At 39.3% G+C, this 16,893-nt stretch overlaps 1 protein-coding gene across 1 annotated transcript in view; it reads left to right on the top strand.

The window, feature by feature from the left end:
* The window catches only part of EEFSEC (eukaryotic elongation factor, selenocysteine-tRNA specific), a 120,472-nt gene extending 103,888 nt beyond the window's left edge, over positions 1-16,584 (top strand). Inside the window, exon 7 of the mRNA XM_062008599.1 lies at positions 12,994-16,584. Coding sequence (XP_061864583.1) covers positions 12,994-13,178 — 185 coding nt within the window. The 3' untranslated portion in view covers positions 13,179-16,584. The remainder of the gene's footprint in view (positions 1-12,993) is intronic.
* The last annotated feature ends 309 nt before the right edge of the window (positions 16,585-16,893 follow it).

Here is a 16,893-nt window from a genome sequence, read left to right as displayed (position 1 = left end):
CCAATTTTCAAAATAATTGGTTAATTTATTTCTGTGAGAACATTTTTAGTTAGTAGCACTTAAATAATACAAAGAGAAGCAGTTAAAGCTCAATACCGTTCAACTAGCATGTGCTGAATGGGAAAAAAACATGGTGTCTTAATTAAAAGAAATGCAGGAATCTTAGTTACTGCAAAGTATTTTTTCACTACTAGAGAATTTGTGGGTGACTAAGAAATGTATAGACTTGTGTTTTTTATTAAATAAAAAACAGATACATGTCTTCATCCTTTGCTGGCTTGTTGACTCAATTTACTTGGATGGAATTTTTCAACATTTAAAACAAATTAAAATTCATGAATCATTTCTGCTTAAAGGCACAAGCTTTCCTAGATAGGACCGTTAAGACTTTTAACTGGTTACATATAGAAATACTGCTTTGAATATGTAAATTTGGTACTTCCTCCCTTTAAAAAAACAAGCAGATGAAAGTTTTAATAGGTGGGATACAGTAGGTGTTGCTCATTACTGGGTAATTACTGAGCTTGAATAACTGCTCTTTTTTGCGTAGCTTTGTCCTTCTCTCCTTCTCCTGCAAAAGCAGCAATTAGTTTGTAGGAGAGATGTGAAGAAAACACCATACCATGGCAGCAGATGACTACACGATGTTTAAAGCTGTTTTGAACTGCCTGTGACACAGTCTGCAATTTCTTGGTGTTTGTTGAGAGAGACTTTTCAGTTTTACTGTAGCAATCCATACGCGCCCTTGAACTCGCAGGTTTGGTACTTCTGCCCTCATATGGTGTGACCCTGTTCAGGAGGGGGAGGTGTCATTTCACCCAGGCTGCCTGCTTATTAGATTAAGATCAGCATTGTTTTTACTCTATGGTAAACACAGCATGTGAATTTTGTAAATTGTTTCAGTTATTGTGGTACAGCTAAGTGAACTTTTTCACAAGCATTTTGTAAGTGTGGCAGGCTTTATCATCAGGCTTTAATTTGAGCTTTCCTGGAGTTTTAAATACGTAACTCAGAGAAGGTAGGTGAGCAATCAGTGTATGTCAACAGAAAATAATCACTCCAGATGAAAACCTACTCTCCTTTTCATACACTTCAAGGTCATTTCAAACATTTTGTTTAGGAAGCTTGTTTTTCCACTGCTGCAATACCCATGCACACAGGAACTGTAGCACAGTTCTAGACATTGTGTTGGGATTCATAGGAGTGCCAGCCAGGGCTACTTGTTTCTTCTCTGGACTTTCTTTGCAGTAGAGGAGGAGTAGCAAGGTGAGGTGTTTGTGGCTATACACGTCTATGTGCATATATATGGCTGAGAACTAAAGAAGTTGCAATGAAATGTAAAATTAAGTCTAAAAAAGGTAAAATAGTAGACAAACTGGGAAATGAGGCAAGAACTTGCTCTTCTGGGTATTCCTTGGTAAGACTGATTTGTGCCATAATAGACTTCCACCAAAGTGTTGGTTTTTTTCTGAAGGGATTTTTAGGAACACTGGAATTGTTGAGAGTGAGTTTTGTTCCATAGGCCAGATAATTAGAGTTTGAAGCTTACCCAGACTGAGCATCCTGTAACTATAACTAGAAAACACACAGTGCCTACAACAACAAACTCATCCAGTCTTGTCCCTTGAGTGGCCTCTTCTGTACTTTTATTTACATGACCCTTGCTTTTGTAATGCAGCCTGCCTCTTGTTTGACTAAGATCCACCTGTGAATGGTGTTTCAGTCTGGGAACCTCACCCAGGAACATATGCCCCGTGAAGCTGCTGCATCTGTGGGTATTTGTGCGCTCCATTACAATGTTCACTGATTTCAGTACGTGCTCTTGGTCTTGGCAGACTGTGAAAGACAATGGGAGGGAAGTACAACGTGGAACCGTGAAGCTGAAGAGACATTTTAGGGAAGTATGCAAATAAAAAAGGAGGAAGAACTGGCAAACACTTGAATTTGTCTTGGTAAAAATAAATTATACAAGTTTTCAGCATCCTTTTTTTTTTTTGGTATAATGCCATAGAGGACAAATTTATAGGTTATTAAAAGACTGAAAACTTCATAGTAGCCCAACTTTATAATGCTGTTTATTCTCCTCCACCTCCTACAACATTTTATTTCCCTTGTAATAATTAGTTTGAACTTTCATCTGTTTCTGTGGATCAAGTAATTTTCATACAACTTCAGGATTTTTTTGTATGCTTTAAATCTTTCTTCTAAATAATGGTTTTTTTCATAGCAAAAAAAGCAACATGAATACATTATAATTTCAATTTTCATGGTGTGCGAAAGATTTCTGCACTAGGTCTTTATTGTTTTTGAAGAATTCATCACCCTAGTTAAGAAGCTTAATATAAATTAAAGAAGGTATTAAGAAACATTAAGACATCAAAATGTGGAGCGTTCTTTTCCTTTCGATTGCTCCAAATGCAAACAAGTTGAATAAAATGCAATCAAAGGGCCTGTTTGGAGAACATTGAGTGGCTTTACAGCTGTGCTGTAGAGAACCTCTGGTAAGAGCATAATTCAAATAAAAAGGCCTTTCTTTCCTCCTCCTAATTCTCTTTGTTGTGGTGACAACAGAGTACAAGCCCGATAAAAATTTAATCACCTTATCTTTTTAAAGCAAATTGCATATTTGTTTACACACAATATACATAACATAAAAAAGAAAAAGCTGCTATCCAATCCCCCTCCCCCTTCTAATCGCATTAAAGGCCCTTGCTTGGAAGTTTAAAAAAAATAATAATTTAAATGTTTCCTTCTTTATTCTGAAGTCCCATTGTTCAGGATTGCTTTATAAAGGCAGCCCAGGGGAAGATGAATATCGCCTAACTTAAACTCTGGACCAGCGCTGAGCAGCAGATGCCTGGGATACATCAGCGGAGTTGGTCCAGCTTAACTGGCTTCTGTGGTGCCTACTCCACATCAAGAGTTGCAGGCAAGATGGGAGGATTACAGGCAGGCCTGTGGATCTAGGACTTTGATTTGAAGCTGCTTTGTAATGAATTGCCTTTGATTCTGTGTCAGATCTGCTAACCTGAACTTCCGCATTGTGTGCGTTTCTGAAGGGCTGCTGTAGCAGAGATTGTGTGTTGGTACTGTTTTTGCTGTTACCCTTTCACTAGGCATGAAGAGTTTAGTGCTTTGTGTTGAATTCAAAATACGTTTTCAGTTGTTTCTGCTCACCTTAGTGCACAGAGCATGAGCATTGTTGGTTTTATTTACTATTTTATAGGTACTGGAGTGCTGACAAAACACAATCAAAAGTATCTTCTGGGTCACCACTGAGTGGCTCTGGGCTGAGAACACCCTTACTGAGTACAAACTTAGTCCCAGTAAGACATTCTGCGGGGTTTAAAATTATGAAAGTTCCTCTGCTTAGTGGTTCCTTGATCTGTTTTTACGTACCCACCTGTACTGTGTGGGACATTGTCGTGATTTTTGTTTCTCTTGATTTGAGGTTTTAATCAGCAGGGACTGCCTCAACTTAAGAAAATCTGTCCTGTATAACAGTTGTCACAGGCTCTACTGACTTGTACTCATTGTGTTGGTGTCTGAATGTTTCTTTCCTTCTCTTCCTTCCTGGGAGAGTATTACTAAGAGGTCCAGTGACAACAATAGTGATTTTAAGACACAGTTCTGTCATTCACTATTTTGAATGGTCTTGGATATTTTACCCTGACCTGCCTGTAATGTTTCTATGGTTGAGTTGTAACATGATTACAGACTACATTCCCAGGCTTCTAACTACACTGCATATATTTGTATTAATAATTTGATTATTAATAAAATTATTATAAACATTATTAATTCTATTGTTTTTTCATAGTTGCTCCTGTTGTGCACTGGGCATTTTCCATGCACTCAGCTTTTGCTTCAGGGAGCTCGAAGAATGTGCAGACTGAAGGCACAGCATCAGTGTGACAGTTGCTTCTCTGTAGGTATGCTGAGTGTAGGGCTTGGGCATGATCTAATCTCAGTGTCTGCATGGCCCATCAAGTGAAAACAGAATTTACAGATAATTGCTAATATGATATATCAACTGGTATCATTTCAGCCTTATTAATGTACTGATGGCACATATAAAGCCTAGGAAAATTTGAAAATCCTTTCCTTTAGGTTAATAGGGCAGTGTTGGATATGAGACCAAAAAGATTACCTTAGTGATTGTCTTGTGGCTCTGAAAGTTGATCCATTGTATTGTGAGAACAATAAATTTCCGTTGCCTAGTCCTGGTAATCACGATGTGCTGGAGTCTCCCATGTAACCTCTATTAAAGCTTGTCTATGATATACAGAAACAAAAAGTTGTATACAGCATACAAGTCATAGTTCTATTCCAAGAGTGCAGAGTGTAAAGTCATCATCTTTAGGATTGCCCTAGGAGGGCTTAGCCAACAAGTGGTTGTGGAACACAATGTAACGGCAGCTGAGATATTTATTGGCCTATAGGATGAGGTCAGGTTTGGTATTTTCAACCTATTTATACTGAAGAGTGCCTAACTAGCTCAGAAGTGAAGATCTCAAATGGATCACTTTAATACAGAGCTATTATTTAGGGCTGAAGGTTATATTTGGTTAGGGAGCATTTTGTAAAACCCATGGGGTAGGAACTGCAGATATTCTTCTAAAGTGCATATGGGCTTGTGTAGACTTCACTTAAACAATGAGGTGGTTGCAGAGCCATGTCATGGTAAGTGGTGGGGATTGGTCCTACTACATGGCTTCAGATGATAGTCGTCCATTTGTTTTTGGTGTTCGATTGTTATGCTTTGATTTTGGAGGGGAAAAAAAGTTATAATGTAGTTATGTAAATTTGTGAAATCTGATAATACATCCTCATCATCTCTCTGGAAAATGAGAAGTATAAAACTGAATGAATGGCACACACTCAATGCAGTGACACCTAGTGCTGAGTGTCCTTGGTGTAGATGACAAGGTTAGGACAAAGAGAGAAGGGAACGGGCAGGCAAGGCATCTATAGAGAAATATAGTATCGATAACCATTGAGCAGCCTGTAGCTATGGTGTGGAACTGGAGTGCTCCATTTAGCAATATGAAAAATATCAGACTGAAAAATCAAGACGCTGACTTCATGCAGAGGGTATGGCAGACTAATTAAAGAAAAAAATGTGCACCATTTGAGCCTATAAAACTCTTCCTGACCTTGAGAAAACTCCCAGAGAGCTGTGGGAAACTCCGATCTGTCCCCTCTGAACTTTTTTTGTGTTGTTGTTTAAATATAGTAACTGCTTTTTTAATTAAAAAGAAAAATTAGATGGCGTTTCAAATTGTGTCCATGGTGCCTTGGGGACCTATTACAGTACAAATTACCCTATACTATTTAGTGAGGTCTTGTTTACTATTGTGTGAAGCGAGGGTTACCAGTGTAAAGATGGACAAGAAGGGCCCTTCTTTGAAAGTCTGGCTCTGCACATGAAAGTGACGCCAGCAATTGGAAGCAATTTGTGGAATTGTTTGATTATATTAATTATGGCACCAGAAAACAGTGCTTGGGAAACAGTTTTGTTTTCTTGCATTCTTTCTTGATTGCTTGCAGCAAAAGCCAAGATACAAAATGTGCCTTTAAGGACTGCCGGAGAGTGCAGTTCAAGCCATTGTGTAGAATTGGCACTGAGCTTGAAAGGGTTGTGTCCGGCTTGATGTGAGAGTTTTCCAAATACAGCTTTGGCCTGAACTTCACCTAGGTCAGCCTCTGAATTAAAACAGCTTCTGTCTTCCTCATCAAGGAAGATTAGCTCTTTCCTTGCTAAGTAGGAGCCTATAATGAAATCCATGTTATTTCCAGTAGTACCACCTCTTATAATAAATTCTTTCAGTCCAAGAGCCTGTATAAACTTAAATTGATACACAAGACTCAGTTCAGTTCACCACTGAACTGCAGCCTTCTCTGATGTGGTATGGGGCAGCTGTTCTTCAATTTATGGGAAAATGTTTTAGTAGTTAAGGATTTCCAAACAGTCTACCAAGCTGAGACTGTGGGAATAACTCTGCTGATGCAGGCTGGCTGTCAACAGTGTTTGGTCAGGACATGGGACAATCTAGTTCTGCTCAAAGCAGCTGTAAAATGTGGGTTTTTTCTTGTGTCTGTCATCAAACAATGAATTATGGATATTTTGCATAGATCCCAAGTACCACACTGAGGCATTAGTGTGATTCTCATTTAAAAGGAAGGAGTCTACTTTCTAGTCTCCTTGTGGTTGATTGCTTTCCCTGGCCAACTTCATACTGTAGCCCTATTAATATTTATAAGCCAGGCAAGGTGATAATAGCAGATCTTGTACTAGCTAGAAGAGAAACTCCAGAGTCTACTCTGGAGTTGGAAACTGTATCAGAATATTTGAGAGAGCTGACAAGAAATGTGGGAAAAGATGGTGTGAATTCAAAATAGAATTACTGGAAAACTGTGAAGGGATTTGCATAAATAAAATTCATTGCCTGATCTGTGAAAGTAACTGAAGCTCAAATCCTGAGCTCTTGAGGGTAGCAAGGAAAGGAGTATCCCTTGTTTCTTGAGTGAATCCATTCATTCAATGTAATCAACTTCTACATTGAAATTGTCTAGGTACTCATATTATGCTTATTATCATGGTGATAAAGACTTAGAAGCAGAGTAGATTGGCTCCTGGAGGAGTGCTGAACTTTTTTGGCTTGAAGGACTTTTAGATGTTGACATACTGACCCTGATGTTGGGTAGAGCATTCCTACCTGATCCTGGGCTCTGATTAGCTCAGGACACAGTTTTCATCCCTGCTCTTTCTGAAAAACCATGTGTTTATGATAGGCAGATGGGATTCCAAGTTAAATAGGACCAACAGTATCTACATGACCGGTCAGCCAGACTAACTAGATGTGGTGTGACATATCTGATGTTCCTATTACAGTGTGATTGGCAAAATACCATAGTACTCTTCTTGGAAGGCTTACAAAGGTGTTATTTTTCCTGATCATCTCAGTTTTTGTGGGTTTTTTGATGGGATATTGAAGGAGAAATAACTTGAATAAAATGAGAAGGTAGGATTTTGGATATCTTTATCAGAGAAGAGCGTCAGAGTTGCTGCCTGATAGCTTAACGTTAAGAGTTCAAGAAACAGAATGTTACATTTTCTGTTTTTCTTGTCTTCTCTGTCTGACTGTAACAGGAGAGGTTGGGCAAATAATCTTTTGAGTTTGGGATGGTCCTGCATTTTATCTAAATTAAAACTCCAGAATGCTACTTTAGGGATCATTGCAAAAGCTTTTCCATGTTTTTAGGGCACAGTTGAGTGATAAGTTTTTTTGTAGAACTGATGACATGTTTTGGAACTCAATGGAGAGCAAGTGTGTGCTTGATAGTGTACTGTGGAACTGAGAAACAACACTTGTACCACTGATCTTTCTCTTGATTTTGCTGGAAACCATTGATAGATTTATTCTTGGTTTAAAGTTGATTAGAATCTGAAACAAGTAAGAGTGATGTATTTAAACATAGCTAAATATGGAGGTTTTAAGTCTTGGATAATTATACATTAGTTGTTTTATGCTGAAATACTGAATTCTCAAGTCCTGCACTACAGGCAAAAATTTTCTGTTTCCTTGGAGTGGTCTGTCAGTGCAGTGAGCGGGGGCAGAGACTGGTTGTTGTCCAGACTTAAGTGCACCCTCTCTGCATCAGACCTGTGGTATGGATGTCTCCATCCAGGACTCTTTATTCTTTCAGATTTTCAGGTCACCCAGTTTTTGTACTCTTTGTTAGCAGGAGAGTTGATGCAGGCACACACTCCTTAACTGTGTAATTAGGGTTCAGGCTCTGAGGGTTCAATTTAAGGAAATCCTGAAATTGTGAAAAACAGCTGTTACGAATAATCCATTGTGAGTGAGGATTATCCCCAACCCTTTGCCTCTTTCAAGTTTTGCTTTTTTTCCCTTCCTTTAGGAAGAAAAAAATCTGCTTGTCATATTACAAGGTTACATTTGCCTTGGATAAAATTATTTCCAACATCAAATGTGCTATGTGAAGTTATTCTCTAATGTTCAGTCAATTTTTAGCATTTGAATGTTGACAGGAAACAAGAAATTGCAGGTGATTGAGTCTTCTACCTGTAGTGTTCAAAGGAAGTAAATATCACATTTTGTTTATACATGGGAAAAACAAAGTTCGGTTTCCTGCTAGAACACTGCTCAGTTCCTGAATGGAATGGAAGGTTTGGAGATAATATCAGCAGGTTGAGAACAGTCTATAAGAATTTCTTAATATTGAGCACAAAAAGGAATACTTTTCTATTCCTATGGTAGCTACTACTGTAGCCTCAATGTGCTTTTTGCTAACATGATGGTAAGAAGCCCATGCCAGTGCTTTCCCAGCAAACCATGGCAAGTACCATTGCAGGGAGCTGGTATAATAAGTTTGCTGACTTCTCTTTTAGTAGAGTGAACTTTCAATTTTGAGCTGAAAACCAAGTTCTGATGAATCAGGAGACTTGAAATCTTTCAATATGATTGGGTTTTTTTCCTTCTTATGACTTTTGGTGTCATAAAACTGTAATCATCCACGCTAAAACCTTCATGTTCCTCAGTGCAAGCTGGGATAGTTACCAGGAGGCTTTTTATATAAAAAGAGAGTTGTTGAAGTTCAGCAAAATAAATTATTCTCCTTGACTGTGCTGGAGATCATGTCCTGCACCTGTATTATTACACCTGTTTTCAATGATGTGTTTATCAGTTGCTTGAAAATGAGTCCTGTCTTTGGCTGAGCTACAAGGAGATGCTGTATTATCTTTCTTCTCATCTAAAATGTGTTTAGCATTCAGTCTTTAAAAATCTTCTGTTCAAACACAATGTTTCTTTAGCTTTGAAGGAGACAGGACCATTCCTAAATATTGGAGAGAGCTGTTGAAACAGAAAATAGAAATATGGATATGGGAAATCTGAAAAGTGAAAGTGGAAAAGGAAAAAGATTTAAACTTTCCAAAGGGCAGAATAGCAAGTGGAATTGGGGGTCAAGGAAGAGGGAGATGAACTTTAGGAAATCAAGCAGAAACCACCCTTGGAGACAGAAGAGCAGGGGACCAGAAGAGGAGATACTCTATCAGCTTTCGTCCTCTTTCCATCTAAAGCAGTAATAGTAAAAACAAAGTAAAGGGTGCTGGTTATGGACATTTATATGCCTTAGGTGTTTGTTGTGATATGTTCACTGGCCATCACTCCCCAGCAGTCTGGCCTGGAGCCTGGTCCCAGCCTAACATGGTGACCACTGGGGTCAGCAGTGGGGTGTCCATCACCAGGCTCTGCAGATCTCTCTTACAAAAAGGCCTGTTAACATGAGGAGAACACAAAATGTTTAGACAAAGCCTAAAACTTGTGTAGATATGGGTATCCCAGCGAGAGGGTGTGGGTGGTGCAAAATTGTTTTCCTGTATTAATACACAAGAAGGGGTCCAGAATTCTATAATGTGAAATTTCCATAGGATGTTATTGAAATGTGCTTGTTTTTATGCTAATGTCTTGCATGAGTAATTGTAAAACTCGAGGCTGCAATGCATTTAAGTGTGAGGCCATTCTGAGGCAAAGGATATTACATTAAGAATCTGTGTTCTTATTTGTTAATTATTAACATACTTTGAAAGAATGAAGTGAATTAAACTATTTCAAAACTACATTTTTGTATCTAACCTAGGGTAGTTGATGCTACAAGTACATTTTACATAAGACCTGGCTGGGCACTTCTTGTTAGAGACATGGTTATGATGGGTGGGAATGAATTTGCTAAGCTTTCAGATATCTTACGTGCCTCTGAGGACTACCCATTAATAATATTAATGTATAGGTATTTCCCACTGTTGTATGCAAGGCATTTCTTAGAACTTTGAAGCTAAAGTCTTTTTTTAACGCACGGACCTTTTCAATTTAATCCATTAGCAACTTGGCAAAATAAAGTAATTGTCCAACAGAGGAAGAAAAAAAAAATCTATTAACATTTGCTACAAATCCAAGTAGTACAGGCAGCACTTAATTAATGGAACAGATTTCTCACTATGTATTCAAGCTAACGTAGCTATTGTTCAGGAGAGATTAGACCCTTAATGTAAGTAAGTTAAACTAGACCTCCATCTAAAAATATCCGTCATTTCAGCTATTAAAGGCCTGATGTCTTCTTCGGTGACAGATATATTTCCCTTCATTTCCTCGGTTTTGTAAAATGTAAAGTATGCATTGTGTGTAACGCGAGAAATCCGCCGAGGTAGATGAAACCCCGATTGTGCCTCCCCCCGCCTGTCTCTCCCTGCCTGCTCCTTTGTGCTGCTCCCTATCACCGAGCCTCTTCAGCCCTTAGACCTCCTGGCACCAGAGCAGAAAAACAGAAAACGCCATTTGTTAGGGTACGATGCCAGCCACCTAATCTGTTTGCAGAATGAGGGCCATGGGATCTGATTAGGTAATTTAGATACCCTGTGAATTTAATAATACCTGAGCTGCCTTTGGCTGTCAGCCCGTCGTTTGGCTGATAGCAACTGCCACCTTCTTCCACTGCTTCTGTAAACTGCTTACCCCTAATACCCAGTTTGAGCCCAGATAGGTGTTAGGGGCTGCAAGTGAGGTATATCTTTACCTCTGTATATGGGGAAGTTAGTGATAGGATGGAAGAGGTGAGATTGCTCAGGTGCAACTATTTTTTCCCCAGTACAGTCCACATGCAGCACATCCTTTTCTTGAAAGTGATTATTTTTTTCCAAACGTGAGATTCTTTGTTTTTAGCACCTAAGACCATGTACCAGGTTTCAGATGCGTTGGGCTGTCCCAGCGCTCGCTGATGTTTCTGACAGTTTTTGAAGCTCAGTGTCTTCTAAGTGGTTGTTTCATCCCTGTGGCTGGGAGTTCTCCCACTCACCCCTCTGCGGACTGCAGACACAGGCTTGCAGTGCCTTGCTTCAGATACCCGCAAGGGAAGATTTTGGCTGCAGTTTTTATGCCACATCTCCTCCCTTCCTCTCTCCTTTCTGCCAGTTAGCTTCTTTCCCCCCCTCTTTGTTTTTTAGAGTCTTGGGAAGCCTACTAACATAAATGGAAGCGTTTTAGGATTTGTTTGCTTTAATTAATTTAAAGTGTGTCTTTCTGAGAGGATTTAGTTAAACATCTTTCTTAAACAGTAATGTGCCAGTAACAGCAACATTAGTAAGAGTGATAAGACTGAGGAAGGGAAACGAGCTAGAAAGCAAAATGAAATGTTTCTTTGTCCAAAAAATAAATGGTCTTCCCAGGAGAGTGGAGGAAACCCTGTTCTGGGACACTTACGATTAGGTTGATCAAAACAGTGGAAAACATATAATATGAAATAAGTCCTGCAAAGGTAGAGAGTGGGGGGCTGTGTGAGATCACTCTCTTTGCATTTTTAATTTTGTTTTCCTTTCTTTTCCTAGCAGCACCCAAGATGTTCTCTGGGCTTTCCAAAGAGGAAATAAGTTGCTTTTCACATAATGATAAATTATTTTTCGTAGTGAAGATGGGGTGATTATAAAGCAAATGATATTAATGGGGTTTATATTAAAGCATCCAATTAAACCAACTCAAACCAGCTGCATCAAACATGACTAGATGAAGTAATAAACCTATAGAATAAATATGTTCTGGCCACACAATATTAGCCAGTTTGATTAATTGAATCTTGAACGTGCAAAGATAGTCATTATCAGACTTCTCAACCATCAAGGAGAAACAGCCTCAGTTATTTTCTCAATGAAATAATCATTGTGCATAGTTATGAACTGGCAAATCAGCAGTTTCTATGGCTTTGCTTGACCACTTCCCTTTGCCACGCAGTGGGGGATGCTGCCTGCAACAATTCATTACCTCACACAGGGAGATGAGAAGGTGGGCTCTGGTGCTGTGTCCCCCTGCCATCAGCTGGAAGTGCCTCTAGATGCGTCTGTGCTGGAGCAAATCACCTGTGCTTGTAGACCTCCTGTCTCCAGTAAATCATAAGCATCTCAATCTTTTTGTCAGGCTGTGATATGAGAATCCGCAGCTGAATTTCAGTATGAGGGGAGAAAAGCTGATTAAGTGTTTGAGATAAGGTTATGTGACACCACAGGTTAAAAATACCTGAACTGAATTTGGCCACATGCCTGACAACCACATTGCAGTGTAGTCAGATGACGCTGAATAAGCTTCCAAGGAGTTTGCTGTCTTCTACTTTAAGAAAGCCATTCTTCAGGACTGGCCTGTTAGGAGCTGCATCTCTCTTGTTTTACAGGGTTTCCTTGGACTTTGCTGTCTAGCGTTTCTTATCTAAAATGCCACCAATGTGTTAAGAGAAAATATAAAAGTGTAATAAACTCTGACCATTTAGGAAGCAAAGGACAGATATTTTTGTTTGGCACAAATGTCTTGAGAAAGACTTAAGTTAGATGCCCAGAGTCCTACACAGATTAGTTCTAGTCCCTCTAAAAAGGTGACCGTTGAAACCCTTAACAAAAAACTGTGCTTTAGCTAATTATACAGAACTGTAAGCATCATGTTTCTGGCAGGTCTGGGAAGCAGACTAAAGACATTCAGAAACTCTCTGACACATAGGACTCTATACTTTTAGTATTGTACCAGTTGTTTTAATTCATAACTTATTTTTATTAATATTTTTAGTAATAAGAAGGAACTTTGGGAAACATGTTTACACACATATAATAGGAAAGGTCTGCGGAGTAAGTCTTAGACCAAGCAGGTTGGTCTGGCTTGTTTAAATTTTCTGTAGAAGGCTACAGCAAGGACACTGCACTGCATTTGAGCTGTCCCTTTTGTGAATTGTGTTTGAAGGCTTCTTTTTTTGTGTGTGTGAGTCACCATATTCCAGAAGTGTTACACAGAAGTACAACCTTCCTAGTGCATCTGATCTACTTCCTTTTTTCCTTTGGTTGATTTTCAGAAGTAAGCTGGCCTGTTCATTTTTTTTGCAGTTACACTGAAACATCATGTTGAGCGTATTTGTCATGTGTGTTCTTGTTTTTCACAGATGGGCTGAAGCCAGATACCAAGATGCTTCTTACTGTTGTCTCTAAGAAGAAATCTAAAGGAGGGAAAGGGGATACAAACAAGGAGGATGAAAGCAGCAAGAACGATTCGGCCCAACCTGTTGCCATCTCTCTTGTCTTTAAAAGATACGTCTTTGACACACAGAAGAAAATGATTCAATCCTGAGAAGGCAGGAGAGGCCTCTAATCACACCTGAAAAACCAGACTCTGAAATGTATTCAAGTGCAATGTGTTTCGTGTCTGAAAGCATTTAGACCTGTTACATCCTCACAAAAAGCTCCTGCTGACTATGTGCCTGTTTCAAAAATCTCTGCAGTCTGGTTTTGTTCTGTTAGGATCTGCTTATTGTGTCATCTCTGCAATGAGAATCTTTACAGCCTCTCAGAGGATGTTGCCTCCCAGATGAGCACATTTGGGTGTGTGTTCTGATAGAGCTGTTTTTCTGGAGAATTGTTTTGAAGTTTCTGTTAATTTACAAGTTTACCACCAATATTAATCTAAATCTAGTTGAGATGTGAATTTCATACGACACACAAAGTGAAGGTGATTAGTCTGGGTTTACTTCCCCCGCCAATGGGGGGGACAGAAAGCACATGATAGTCATAAGTGGAGCTTATAATGGATGTTTCATATTCCTTCAACTGCAACTATGTAAGATGCTGAGAGATGGTATGGATCTTTTTTTATAAATGTGATTTATATCTCAAAATATTTTTCTTATTAAACATAATGATGTGTGTAACTGAGAGCCTTAATTGTTCTGTTTGCTGTTCCAAAGGTTCAGAACCTATATTCATTGACGTTTTAGATGGCTTTTCTGAATTTCCTGCCTGTTCTGTGGTGAATCCTACTCCAGGATTGTTTTCTTTTTTTGTAACCAAAGTGTCTTTTGTGTTAGAAAGAAAAAGTTGCCTCTGGAAATAGTCAAGGGCTTTATTTCATTAAAATAATGATAGAAGATTGCAGCATAAGCCTTGTAAAATAAGTATCTCCAAGATGCTTTAGAAACCATTAGTTGTTTAATAGGGATTTCATGGCTGCTTTAGTTCTTCCTTTCAATTTCATGTCCTAGGCTTATAAAAAAGAGAGCACTGGTAATATCCCTTCTTTGTTATTTACCAAAGCATAGGACACCTTAACATGAAAACTAATAATAATTCCACAGATACGAAAGCTGTAGTCTGGAACAGAAATTGGACTCGGGGTTGGCAGCATGGGAAATGTTAGTTCCTGCCTTTTGAACAAAAAGAATGCTTCTGCTTGTTAAATGGCAGCTGGTGACCTGTTTGCTGAAGCCAACTGTAGATGACCACGTGTATAATGTAAGTGCATTAGTTGCACATGGAAGCCAATAGCTGTACTAGATAGCTAAAGTCATTAATCATATCATTACATTGTTATCAACACTGAAAGTGTTATTAATCAAATATCCATTGATGGGCATGAGTCCATCGTGCTAACATGAGCCTGTTGATTTCAGTCTTTTTCTTTTCCTTTTAATTTCCAGGTAACCAAAGTTGGGTACAAATGGCAAAAATATCAGCGGATATTTACAGCTGGACAGATGTGAGACAGGGCAAGTCTGATGTCTAAACTAGGTTGATGGTGCCCCTTTAAATCAGAACAGAATTAGTGCTTTGTGGAATAATCCCAAACAGTTTCTGCTGAGTGAGTCCCAGCAAAGCTTTAGCACATCCTTTAAGATTATGGGGTATGCTTTCAGTGTGATCCCAGAGGAATTAGGCAGGCAACTTCAGCTATGGCTTAATGTGACTTGTGCTGCCAGACTCGCTGGAAAATGTATCCTTCTGTAATGAAAAACACATATTTCACACCCCTGTCACCTTTCCTTCCCCATTTCTCTCCTCTTCCCAGACACCCCCAAAGGCAGTCTTCTGAAAGAATATTTATTATGTTATCTTTCTTTTAAGCCTTTATCAAATCCTGTTTTGTACCCTACACTGTAACCTCTGCTTAAGATACTGTGGTGATGGAAGCTAAAGAAACAGATGACATAGAAGGAATGCCATTATTACCATCCCAGGTTAGTGTAAGAATTATTGGTATAAAACCCCCTTCTCATTAGAAAAAATCAATAGGTGAACTAGTAAGGATCTTCCTTTTTTTTTCCCTGTATAGTTCTATTTTTCTTCCCAAATTTTAAATGTGTCACTAAATTCTGCCAACTCTCCTTGGAGTTTTTAAAAGAAAAGGGCAGTCATCAGGAGAGGTGTCCTGCTGTAAGATATTGTTGGCTGTTCCAGAGTCATTAGCCTCACATTTTCAGGTTTTTTGTCTTTCTCATTTCTCAGGCATTTTGGAACAGTTCTGGAGGGGAGACTGTCAGTGTAAATGGTGGTGTATATTTTTACAAAGCATTATCTGATTAATGTTTTCCCTTCTACACTGTGGATTGCCCATAGAAAGATCCGTGAGTCAGTTGTTATGGAACTTGATCCATTTGAAATCTCCTTAGTCCTAAATACTCAGTTGTGCAGCATTCTGCTTGGTTGAAAGGTCTTCTAGTGCTCAGAGTCCCATAATTTACTTGCATGGGGTACTCCAAGGGAGGATCAAGAGCTTCCCTAGTTGGACTTTCCCATCCCTTTCTCATCTAGTCTCCCTTCTAAATCTTTCCCCCATTTTCCATCTCAGTATACTGCTCTGGAAATATGTCAGCATCTTTCTTCCATCGTCTCAGTCTAAGACCAAACCTCCTTGCTCACTGCTCCCATTTCCTGTCTTTACTCCTTGCTTCTCCTTATTCTGGCTCTGCTCTTGCCTCTGGAGCAGGAGATGTAAATGTAGGTGCTGGCAGTGCTCCCATTGGAGCCCAGCATGGTGGGGAAGGCTCTTGTGCTGCAGCCTCTGCCTGTGCACGATAAGTAACTAACTGCCTATGTTCAGGCACTTAGACTGTGACTTGGGCAGAGGCTTGTGGACAACTGCTGCTGCCCCAGTAGAGCAGGCTGAGTGGAGGCATGTGTGCTATGCCTCCTGTGAGGCCCTTACCCACCACCACATCCTGTCCTTGCTAATCCTTTATGTAAAGCCCCTCTCTTCAAAGACTTTCCTTTTATTTTGCCCCATTAGCAGAGGTTTGTGTAGGGCAGACAGCTGGAGAGCTATCTGTTGAAGTCTGGGGTTTGGGTTTGTGTTTGTCCCCATTTTTAATTCCAAAAGGAGAACTTTAGTGTGCCCGAGAACTTTGATTATAATGTGCTGTTGCTGCAGATCTCTGGCTGCTGTCCTGAGGCTGTTGGATACACATTCGAAAAAGGGTGAAATAGTGGAACAAAATGATTATGGGAAAATCAAAGCTTTTAAAGACATTTGTAGGATGAACAGATGTTCAAACATTCTTTTATTTGGTTTCCAGACAGACGTAGAGACTTTCCTTTCATCCTTGTAATCAGTGCATTATGCTGTAATTTGTAAAAATGGCATTAAAAAAATATTAACAGGGTCATATTGTGATCTACTGACTCTGTGTCATTAAGCCGTGAAGTTAAGAACAGCAACTGGGAACAGGGGTTAAATGCTGCAGAATGTACTGTACTAGCATATATTGTCAGACTGTATTATAATGAATCCAAAATGGAATAAAGATGTAAGGAGGTTTTTTTAATGCTGCTAAGGTTGTCAGTGTTGCAAAAGTAGAAATTATGATGGTGGTGCAGATGTTCAGTGAGTAATGCATCTTTGGGATGTGGGGAGAGGAGCAGTAAGAAAAAGGTTTGTTTTTACAAGCCTGTTTTCTGCTTTTCCTTGGAATTTATTTTGGGACTGCAGTCTGGTTTGTCATCCTGCCAGAGGTCTTGAGCCTTGAGGGTCAAAGCATGCACTCCTCATAGTCAGGATTCAGTAGGTGGCATCCTTT

Source organism: Colius striatus, chromosome 15 (assembly GCF_028858725.1).
Source record: "Colius striatus isolate bColStr4 chromosome 15, bColStr4.1.hap1, whole genome shotgun sequence".
NCBI lineage: Eukaryota > Metazoa > Chordata > Aves > Coliiformes > Coliidae > Colius > Colius striatus.
Note: the sequence above shows the minus strand (reverse complement) of the source record. Positions and strands in the feature narration are given on the sequence as shown.